This window comes from Photinus pyralis, unplaced genomic scaffold (genome assembly GCF_008802855.1).
Source record: "Photinus pyralis isolate 1611_PpyrPB1 unplaced genomic scaffold, Ppyr1.3 Ppyr1.4_LG1, whole genome shotgun sequence".
In the NCBI taxonomy this organism is placed as follows: Eukaryota; Metazoa; Arthropoda; class Insecta; order Coleoptera; family Lampyridae; genus Photinus; species Photinus pyralis.
This window is the reverse complement of record NW_022170249.1, coordinates 70,661,350-70,672,171: the sequence shown is the minus strand read 5'-3', so window position 1 is coordinate 70,672,171 and position 10,822 is coordinate 70,661,350. Positions and strand designations below refer to the sequence as shown.

At 35.5% G+C, this 10,822-nt stretch overlaps 2 protein-coding genes across 2 annotated transcripts in view; both read right to left on the bottom strand.

Annotated features, from left to right (window-relative positions):
* Window positions 1-388: 388 nt before the first annotated feature.
* LOC116159794 lies at window positions 389-2,270 on the bottom strand. The gene is made up of 7 exons (XM_031472875.1): window positions 2,083-2,270; window positions 1,817-2,032; window positions 1,608-1,769; window positions 1,334-1,547; window positions 943-1,284; window positions 736-893; window positions 389-689 (listed from the first exon to the last, which is right to left on the bottom strand). The coding sequence occupies exons 1-7, from the start codon at window positions 2,138-2,140 to the stop codon at window positions 610-612; spliced, it is 1,230 nt and encodes a 409-aa protein (XP_031328735.1). The 5' UTR covers window positions 2,141-2,270; the 3' UTR covers window positions 389-609.
* Window positions 2,271-4,574: 2,304 nt separating this feature from the next.
* The window catches only part of LOC116168646 (regulator of G-protein signaling loco), a 32,716-nt gene continuing 26,468 nt past the window's right edge, over window positions 4,575-10,822 (bottom strand). Inside the window, exons 3-9 of the mRNA XM_031484585.1 lie at window positions 8,183-8,290; window positions 7,560-8,135; window positions 7,304-7,510; window positions 6,978-7,251; window positions 6,770-6,930; window positions 5,440-5,671; window positions 4,575-5,386 (exon numbers count right to left, since the gene is read on the bottom strand). Coding sequence (XP_031340445.1) covers window positions 4,788-5,386; window positions 5,440-5,671; window positions 6,770-6,930; window positions 6,978-7,251; window positions 7,304-7,510; window positions 7,560-8,135; window positions 8,183-8,290 — 2,157 coding nt within the window. The 3' untranslated portion in view covers window positions 4,575-4,787. The remainder of the gene's footprint in view (window positions 5,387-5,439; window positions 5,672-6,769; window positions 6,931-6,977; window positions 7,252-7,303; window positions 7,511-7,559; window positions 8,136-8,182; window positions 8,291-10,822) is intronic.

The window sequence follows — 10,822 nt, the reverse complement described above, 5'->3', positions numbered from 1 at the left end:
TTTTTCTGATGGGTGATACAATGTAGGAGAGATGGTAAGCTTGGGAGTAGTCTATTAAGCTTCCACCAAAATTTTCTTAAAAATCACGATTCCGGGCGCATTTATTTTAAAACGTTGCAAAATCAAAAGAGATAGGAAGAAGTTCATAGAAGATAAATAAAATTCTAGTGGGCTAAATTTCGGACAAAAGATCCCCTCAATGACGTATGGCTACCTTCAATTGTTTATGAGTAATAAATGAAAGAAAAAGGAAATTGTAATTCCCGAAATAGTTTGGAAAACTTCCTTCCAAAGGATACGTCATGGATTTCTTATAAATTGCCAGTGTTGAGCAATCTCATATCCCTCACATAAGTTTTCGGACAGATTGACAAATAACGAACGGACAAAATAGATATTTTTTTTAATGTGCATGTGAATCCAATAATGCAATTTGTTCTGGGGAGGGTCCTCCACTCCTTCCTTTACACTGCCTTCTTCCTCGCCCACTTTGTCTCGAAATGCAAAATTGTATTTTTTAATAAACGTTACAGCTAGCATGTGGCTATCGCCCAAGTGTTTCTTATATAATTTTAAAAAAACCTTAAAAGATAACGCACAAGCAATTGGTTACGTTTTTGACTCCAAAGTTTGGCTTCTGTTTTTGCTGAAGTGAACATCTTCATCGCTATCATCACTGAAGAAATACACTGAAAACAATTCCTAGGTAAAAATTAATCCAAAAGTGAAACTTACAATCAGTAGGAGCTGTGTCCATTTTAGGCTCGTATTGGAAGAAAGTGTCATTATCGAAAAATGGAGGAATTACTTGTCGCGGATGGGGAGTCAACGATGTCTTTCTAGGCTTCAATTCATTTTCCACTATACCTTTAGTATCACTGTATCTTCTTTTCCTGAAACCAAAAGGTACTTGTATCGTTACAAGCTGATATGTATTATTACGTGTGTTTGATGGCTGTTGTAAATGCACTTCTGCTAAGAGCTTTTACGACGAACAATCCCAAAGTGACGCATATCAATATTGTACCGCTAATTAAAAGCCATAATACGAGTTTAGAATTGCTATGAGGCTCTTGGTATACAAGCATCCCAACAGTCGGCAACCATTTGTCTGCCAAATCTCTCCACATTTGTTCTAAATTTCCTGAGGACAGCTGGTATCCATTTAACGTGGAGTTGGTGTCAAGAAAGACAGGAATGGACAGTTGTATCTTTACGCACATATTGCTTTCAGGCCAGTTATACACACACCGCGTCAAAGTGTTAATGTGAATATTTTTAATTCTGCAAAGCTATCAGTGAATCATGTGTCTTTAAGAAAAAGAAGGCATACGTTATATTTTGACTTAAGGAAATATTGTGCTTGGAACAATATTCGATGGCCATATTAGCTATGGCATTTTTAAAGTTAATTAAATTGGTATCGTTTCCAAAGTCTTCTTGTGATTTACCGGTCACATTTACTGTTAAATACATATGGTCACCTGCTGCTGGAGTCGGCCATAGGATTGTAGTTGTTGGAGTCTCAGTAGTTGCAACTTCTTTACCTAAAGTAAGTAGGTTATAAGTACAAATTAGTTACTCATGGCCAAAATTGAAAAGTCTACCTTTTCGCGTGTACCGCAGAGAAAAGCCTTTTTTTAGAGCAGTGTTGTTACCATGTACTTGAAATGCTAAATACGCACTTGATTGCTCAATTAGATAGTTTCTTGCCGATTTTAAAGTGTATGTAAATACTACTCCTTTGTTCTCGTCTTTTAATTTGTCTCCTAAAGGTATAATGCAAATAAAGTTGTAATCATTCATGGCTACCTACCTCCTTTAAGTAAAAGAAAATCCCCACTCCCACTATCCAAATCTAAGTCATCCACAAATACAGCAATGGAATATCCATTGGGCACTTTCAATATCGTGGTTTGATTGGTGATGGGGTATGGCTTTGGATAATTGAGTGAAGTCCAAGTATGATTGTTGTCATCTTCAATAAACACCTCCTCACTTGGAATAACAGTTGTGACACTTTGAGTGTATCCTAAAATAGTAATTTGCCTGTGAATGTATTTATCATAAATACATTATTACCTGTATTAATTAAAAATAAGCCTAAAAGCAGTATACAAAGGTAATTATAAAAGTCCATGTTTTTGAAGTTCACCACAGGTATCACACTGTGTCTAGTGCAACTAAAATTATCGTGTTCACAGATTAGATAACAGAATTACGCAGATAAAAAAGGACAATTAAAGTGGTAGGGGCAAGTAGTCCTTTTTGAAAGGGCCTGTCCAAGGTTTCTTTAAAGTACTTTTCTTGTTTATTGATTCACGTATAAGTGAATGTCGGTGAAAAACAACTTGATAATGAATCCCTATCTATAAGTTTATAAATATGACACACTTAATGAAAGTGAAAAAACGTCAGTTCCCTATATGCATATGAAATTGGTCACTGTTGCTCCATCAATTCCAATAAAATACCTACCTATTGTTTGGCAAGAGATGCACTGATGTATTAGCCTATAGTTTATTTTACTTTCGTTTAATTTCCACTAAAACAAGTAGGTAAATTAGACAATTGAGCAATTTTAACGTTGGATTCAACCTTGTTCTATACATCTTCAATCTCAGTAAATTGCTTTGATTGCTCTTATCTTCAGCATATAATAATTGATTAATCATTTTTTGAAGACTTTCCGTTTTTCTCTTGGTGTATATGCAGTGTACAACAATGTTATTTATTTTAATAAAATTTAAGTGAAATTTTGTAAAGAAGTTTAATTTGTTTGGTTTTCGTAAAAAGTTCTCTAGTGATATTACAGAAATAAATGAATTAGCAAATTTGGCGGTCAGAAATACTTAGGTTCTCCACATTATCAGCATTTCTGTATATTCAAGTAAAATACACTACTATCAACAACAAATGATCCTTCTAAAAACCCACCAACCAGAAAATTAGGCCCCAAATACCGATGCAGACCAATTTAGCCGAACAGAAAGTACAAGGTCGAATCTAAGAGCCAACATATATATACAGTGTGTGCCCAGATTGTTTGGCCGGCTCTTATAAGACTACAAATTTTCGAATTTAATTTTGGGTTCTGGGGATCAGCCCTGCTTGATTGGTAAAACTAATTTGTGACATAATTTGTTTCGAAAAATCAAGGGTGCTTTGAAATTTTCACAAAAGATACGTAAAAATATTAAGAAAAATTGTTCAGAATGAAAAACTTGGTAAATGTGCAAAATTTCAAAGTCCTAGGCTTACTTTGATTTTTTATATTTTTATTGTTTGTTTTTCGGATCTCCTAAAAGAATCCAGTTAAAAAATAGAAACATCAAGACACCTCTGCTTCCATTTGAATAACAAACTTGGCACAAGGCAACTCTATGTACAGTCATAGGCATTGTACGTAATAAATCGCCAAAATAGTTAGGTGTAACCTTAGGCAAAACATTGTCGTAGGTCGCTGCTCCACTCATGCTAGTTACGCTTTTTAATACCACTCACGCAAGCGCTCGTGGTATTAATCAGCGTAACTAGCATTCGTGACAGCACCTCAAAAATATTCGACAATACTTCGACTACTTATGGTATTATATATGAATATTTCCCGAACAAGCATTACTTGTCAAACTGACGTTACTTACTTATAAATTGTCGGTGTATTGTGAAATTGTCCAAAGGAGTTGCCAGTTGCCATGGATATGGACAGTGCAATTATCGCAGGGCTCTTTTGCTTTCTACAGTGCAATTATCGCTGTAATTGAGCGATAATTGCACACCACATATGGCATTTATGACATATGAGGGAAATATTCATTTAAATCCCACATTATAAAAACTGCAAAGAAGCTAAAAACATTATACAAAAGCTACTACTTACGCACTTCTACTCTAAGCCTTGTTTTTTCTGAAGCAGAGTACTATGCACTAGTACAGCTGAATAGTTCGCATGGCGGGACTTTCCAGACTTTCCAATACTAAGTCACATTCCACCACCACAACCTGCGCCTATGAACTGCTCTGGTACCAGAAAATTATGGGAAACGCTGAGCTATTAATACATGAAAATCTTGAAGTGGCCAATCACAACCGGCTAAAATCAAGAAAGCCAACCAAATAAAACAGCAAAATCTTGATAGAATTCTGCGGAGTCTGGAGTAGACTGCGTATAAAAATGTTTAATGACCGTAATCATATAAACTCAAAGAAACAGCAGTCAAGATTCAAGAACTTTTAAGATATTTAAATACTGTAGTCTATTCAATGCGTAATGTGATATTAATATTACCATCCCAATATTTAATACCAAAATTGTGTACTTTATTTGCCCTCTCTTAATACAAGAAATTAGGTGCTTTTTGTTTTGGTACATTTTAGTGTGGAAATCAATAAGCTGCAGACTAAATAGATCTGGAAATGATTTTTTACTATCGTTGGAATTCGAAATATTGCGGTCTACAATATTTCAAGTACCAACCCTACAAACCTATAAATTAGATAACTGATAGGATGTCAATGGTATGGGTAAAAGCTGCAGACATGGTGGTCATAAGGCTACTGCAAAATATCGGGAATAAAATAACAAGTTTCAATTTTTTAATTTTCTTTTTTTAAATATATAAATATACAAATGTATTGCAATAATAAAAACAATGATGTGTAAAGACAAATAAATACTTTAAAACCTATAACAATTAAGTTAGTCAAATTATAAAATTTCACCTATACATTACTAGAATGAAAGATCAAAATAGAAAAATATACAAATTAGCTATTACTTATTTATTCTACACAAAGCTGCTTGTAGGTTGTTCTAAATAGAGGGACTGTTTTGTACCGTCATTACGTGGGACCCTAGGCACTTTAAAGAGTCCACTTTGGCCCCAATTTGAAGGTTTAATGGGAAGAATTTTTGGTTTAGGAGGTAAAGGTGGAGGATCACCAACTTTGGGATTATCGGCGACATTACTACTCAAATCCTTATTACATTTTGTTGGGGTTGACTGACTTGACTTAGAACTTTCATCTGAAGAAATAGTGCAGGTAGGAAATCTTCTTATATTATTTAAGTCCGTATTTTGATTAATATGATTTACACTATTATTATTTACATTACTACCACCGTCGTTTTCAAAAATTACATTCCTATTTTCATAATTACATCGCGGTTCAAACTGTCTATTAGACAACAACTCGTTTCCAGTCTCGGGATCGCAAAACCTTTCGTTATGGCTACCATCTGTCCTGCGAAATTTCCTAACCCGACTACAATTATGTTGACTAATATCTTTGTCTTTCAAAAAGTCAGGCAATTCGAAATTGATCTCTGTGCCTCGTTGATCCTCTATTCGAGAGCTCTGAGCTCTATTTAAGCCTTCGTATAACTCTAAAAAACAAAATGTTGCGTTTACTTGGAACACCTTACTGCATGTGACATACTATCACTTTCACTGCATCCCACGTGCAACTTATTAACACCCGTTTTCCATTTCGCGATTAATGGTTTTTTAATGTTGGCAGCCGAATGATCATCGGCGATATCCTCAATACTGCTATGATTCGAAGTGCCTTTAAAGCGACACGAATTTTTTTTCTTCTCGTGAATACCGGAGTCACGACGTAAAAATCTTCCTAATATTCCGGATGAATGTTCCGATCCCCAGTCTTCACTCTGGAAAGTAAAATCAGATGTTACCTTTTACTGTAAATTAATAATCAGCTCTTTAATGATTTCGAACATTAATGTGTTGCTATGAGAGTGATAATAAATATACAACAGATTATTTTAGTTTTCTTCTTATCGTCATCAATAGCTACTGCCTTTGTTAATTTAATTTTTCAATCCACCTCCATGTAATGGTATTATTACTAAGATAGTAAGGGTTAAGTGGTAGAGCAGATGTATTATCACATGTTCATGCCGAACATCTGAGCTTCGCACTTTTAGGTTTCTGGATACAATGTAGTTTTTTTTACTGTTTTATATATTTGCTGTATGTTTATTTTAGAAGTCTAATAAATGGCACTTATTATTATTTAAAACTGTCATGTTGCCTTTTGCCATGTTAAATTACATAAATCTTTATCATTAATTACAACTGTTTACCATTCAATTCGTGCAGCGCTTATTTATTTATTTAACCCTCCGTTACATGCGTTGTGAGCGGATCGCTCACAATATTTGCTTATACGCAATAACAATAACAAGAGAGGGATAATAAAATAAAATAAAATAAAGGGGGGGGAATTAATTTTATCTCTCACTGTATTCTAATTAAATGTTTCAACGAAAGGAACCGTTTTCTACCAACTACTGCCCTTCTTTCTGTCCTCTTATCGCAGTACGGGGTGAAGGGGGAGGGGGGGAACTGGTTTTATCCTTCATGGTACTCTAATGAAAGGTCTCAACGAAAGGAATTAATTTCTATCAACCATAGTCCTCCTCCTCAACCTCTTATCGTGATCGGGTATATTCCCTTATACCTCAAGAACGGATTGTCGGAAGAGGGTACTCACAAAGGGCGATTGAGCCGCCTGCAAGTAATATATCTATTGGTGATGTCAAAACAAAAGCTATTTCGGTAAAAAAAATGCGCTATATCTTCACAAGAGTTGTGCACAATTTATTACTTGTTTAAAATATGCAGAATATTCTACATATATTATCATAAAAAGCACAATTGTTGACTCGCCCTGTTCAAAGTACGCATATCTTTAGATTAATCGTGCTACAGTTAACGTTACAAATACCTATTGAAAAAATATTTACCTTCACGGATCCTCGATCCGATCCCGATTTGTATTTGATATCAGCCTTTTCGTGCAACAATTCTTTAAATACTTTGTTGGTGATTTCTTCGAGGGAGGACGCATTGAAAACCTTGATCTGAAGTGGTTTTGGATTTTGCGTTCTTGTTGGATCCTTAGATTCTACGAGGGGAAATTGAGCAAATCAAAGTAATTATTTTGGAGGTTACCGTTGTTCAACTGAATGGCTAGTCGCATTCGATCTATGGCCGTGACCGGAAGCGTGACATCTACAAGGTCTGATTTGATGGTAACGCTGACTTGCTCCAAATGGTAATCATATTTATTTAGAATTGGCTTCAAAACGTCCACTATAATTTTATTTGATTTCGATTTCACAGCAATTACTTTCTTATTAGGCAAATCTAATTTGAAAATAACACGTTGTTCCACTCGAACTTCGCACCCTGCCAGAACTGTTGATGGTTCGTTAATACTCACTGACTGTAACAAAAATATTAGTTAAATACTTCAGGCGACTCGATTGGCAACCTACTTTATGGTGTTTGTCCGTGAAGACTTCAAAGGATGAATAAGTGATACCACGCTTTTCAAGCACATGAAGTACCATTTGCTCTACTGTTTCATTTTCCTTAATTTTTACTACCGTTGTACTACCATTGTTTAAAATTACACGACATAGAGCACCTCTTGCAACTGTCGCATTTGAAGAAGTCTCTTCACTTAAACCTTTTGAAGAGTCCTAGCGGAATAGGAATCGTAACTAATTATATTGACGTGCTAACACATACCTGTGACACTAACGAAGACTTGCTACTATGCACGTCACTGATATCATTTTTGCTCACTTCATCAATTGCACTTTCATTGCCATCATCCTTTTTCACAGCGCACTCATTCTCGATTCGATCTTTTGATTTCGATCGATTTTTTCTATGCCAAGGCAGCAACGACTTGCGCCATCTATCTTCGGCATTACTGAGAGACTTCTTTAATTTACTAGGGGTTAAACCGGCCGGATGAATAAGTAATCGGTCATCTATAAATGTCTCTATGTGACCGGCCAGGCATTGTTTATATAAATCGGATTTTAAGAATCGAGGATAACTGTCAAACTTCATTAAGTTAAATATTTGCTTTTGCGTTTGCTCGAAGAGCGTCGAATGAGCCTCTTGCAAAGATTGTTCCGTAAATTGTCGAACTTGTGAGTCGACATTGACCGCTTCTGGCGCTCCCACGCATAGATGGCGTTTGTAGATTCTCTGAGCTTCGGCGACCTTTTCGGGACCGGCAGGTAAACGTCTGTACCGTTCGCACGATGTCCAGAAGTAAATATTTTCGGCGCTAAATTCTTTTTTCAAGAATTCCTGCAAATTACTACTTTAACCGAGGAGAATTTCGTCAACGAACTTACCGCAAATGTTTGTAATCCTACAGAATCTGCCAACAATTTCTCAAAAGAAGTAGCCCAAGCCGCAACAACTTCAGCTTGCTTCGTATTCTTAACTCCATTTTCGTCACACTGTAATCGATTGAAAGATATATCAAACACTAGATTTCTCATATCGTCATTGCACAAATTTAAGTAAACATAATGAAATGGCCACACTAACAAATTATTTTGTTGCTAAACATCTTCATAGTTAATGAACGGTAATTACACTCTCAAATGCAGCTGCAATTTATATTTTTAACACACAGCCCTCATGAACCTTCAAGCACTTATGAATGAATTTTTACATCAATTAAAGCTCGTCGTTTAAATTGGAATTAATTGATGTCATTGAAAGAGCTTAAGTGACGTCGAAACACACCACTTTATTAGCGCGCCATAACTGACTACGGGAGGAAATATCACTCAGTATTTATGCGACTACCAAAATGATATCATTATTATCAAGTAGACAAGCGAACATTATTCATACTTCTTCCTGACAATACAATCACACACACACACAAATGTTCTAATTTGTTTGGTTACTAGGAAATAAATTACTATGCGTTATAAATAATATAGAGTGGTGCATTAAGGGTAAAATCACTAATTAGCTGTATACTACGATGAATAGTTTTGTAATAAAAAATTAGTATGATTTTTGGGCCATCCAAAAAGGTTGTAAACATACCTGAACCACCACATCGGGAGGTGCAAGGAGAGACGCAGGACGCCTTCCAAAACGGCTTGAGCCGCCACGTCTTAATGAACTGTTGAAGCGTTGAAAAGGAGGTCTGAGCGCCACCACCAAGCCTGAACCAAAGTTACTGCTCTCGCTAATACATGCAACCATATACCAAAATTAGTCTAATGTTAGAAAAAAAGACTTAGTTGTTAAGAAAGTATGCAATTCTCAAATGAAAAGAACTACTTTTAGTAGGATCTACTGCAAATAAAATAAGTTGATCTTTTGATTCAAACTCATTTGATTTTGATGTATTAAATACTATTGGAATCTTCACACTTATTTGTACTACAAAACAATGCCAACTCACATTTATCTATTCTATCTATTCTATGGAAAAATTGTACAATTTACGCAATTTCGGAAAAAGTTCGTATTCTGTTGTGACAGGGACTTTTGTCACATACAGTATATCATCGGTTCCTCAGATCAAAGTTAGTTATGGGTGGTCGATTATAACATTAAAATAATACGTTCACTATATTTAAAAAAAACCAAGCAATTGGCGCATATATCTGGTGCACAACCTACACCTCAAATTGATTTTTTTTGGCTCGACTGTCGATATATTAATATCATCAATCTCGATTTATGTGGAATGATTCATTCATATTGTCAAAAAACTTGAAATTGACGACTGGATTTCAACATTTCTAGATTTACATAGCGATAAATAAATGAGTGACCGTCGAGTCACCTTTGGAATTTTTGTTTACATGGAAAACTTGAACTTCCACAGGCAACTAGACAGTCACTCATTTTAGATCACCCCATACTTCAATACCGTTCGTCAAACATCACTACTAAGGAAGAAATTTCAAAAATATGTGCATGTAGTTACGCTCGCTAAACAAGCGCGCATAAAAAATTCAATTTCTTTAATAAGACAAGTTCCATGTCATGAGTATTTTGGGATGTTTAAATACTACATGCGTTATTGAAATATTTGTATAATGCAATGACGTAAGTGATCAAACAAATTACATGAAAACCGCAGGTATTTCAATTGTTTACTTCGATGAACACCGCAGGCGCAAAAAACGACACCTTGGAATTGTAAAACTTTACCTTGAACTGTAGAAAATTTGGTCAACAACATTATCGTACAGCTTCGTAATTTTTTCCATCACTTTGAAAGACCCAGGGTCAGGATGTTTCTTTTGAACGGGCGGATTCAACGTTCGCTATCGGACGACGTTGGAACAAAACTGGCATAAAAAGGATATAGAGTAATCTAATCTTTATTTCATACTAGATAAGTGCATTGAAGAGAAGTTGACTACGATTTCCAAGAAATGTCTCCATACTTCTGTTCAGAGGGAAAATCGACATTGCGGTAAATGTCATTGTTCTTAAACATTACAAAACGTGAATTCCATATGAGTTCATGTTCTTTGCATCGCGAGGCGTTTGATGATGACACCCAAGTTTTCAAAACGGGCACCTACCCATGATTTAAAATACCTAACCCAAATCGATTCTTCAACAACTAGGACAGTAAAGTCCTAGATCAACGGCGAGTAACTACAAAGCGGAAACGAAAATCGTCACTGTTTCTGTTTTGTATTATTTATTTACACCGACGTAAATCCCTGGCTTGCATTCCGTTTTATCACATTTCTAATAATGGAAGATTTGAATAAGCGCATTCACTAGAAAATTGTAAGTTTGGTCAATTACGTAATTGATTCGTAAAAAATTAATGCCAAAATCAACATTGTAATTTTCTACCAATCCAAAATAGCCGTAAGGGAAAAATCAAACTAAAGACAGCGAACTCGACGTTTGTTCCATATGAGGCAATCGTAAATGGTGGATTCCAAACCGCGCAAACTAAACTAGGAAGCGACTTCCAAAGTGCCAACAACTCACTC

Bases quoted from the DNA above. Each gene is read 5' to 3' on its own strand.
- LOC116159794 (XM_031472875.1), bottom strand. From the start codon at position 2,140: ATGGACTTTTATAATTACCTTTGTATACTGCTTTTAGGCTTATTTTTA. The intron at 1,285-1,333 runs GTATGCCTTCTT...ATAGCTTTGCAG, and splicing joins TCCTTAAGTCAAAATATAAC to AATTAAAAATATTCACATTA. The intron at 690-735 runs GTAAGTTTCACT...AATTGTTTTCAG, and splicing joins GGACACAGCTCCTACTGATT to TGTATTTCTTCAGTGATGAT.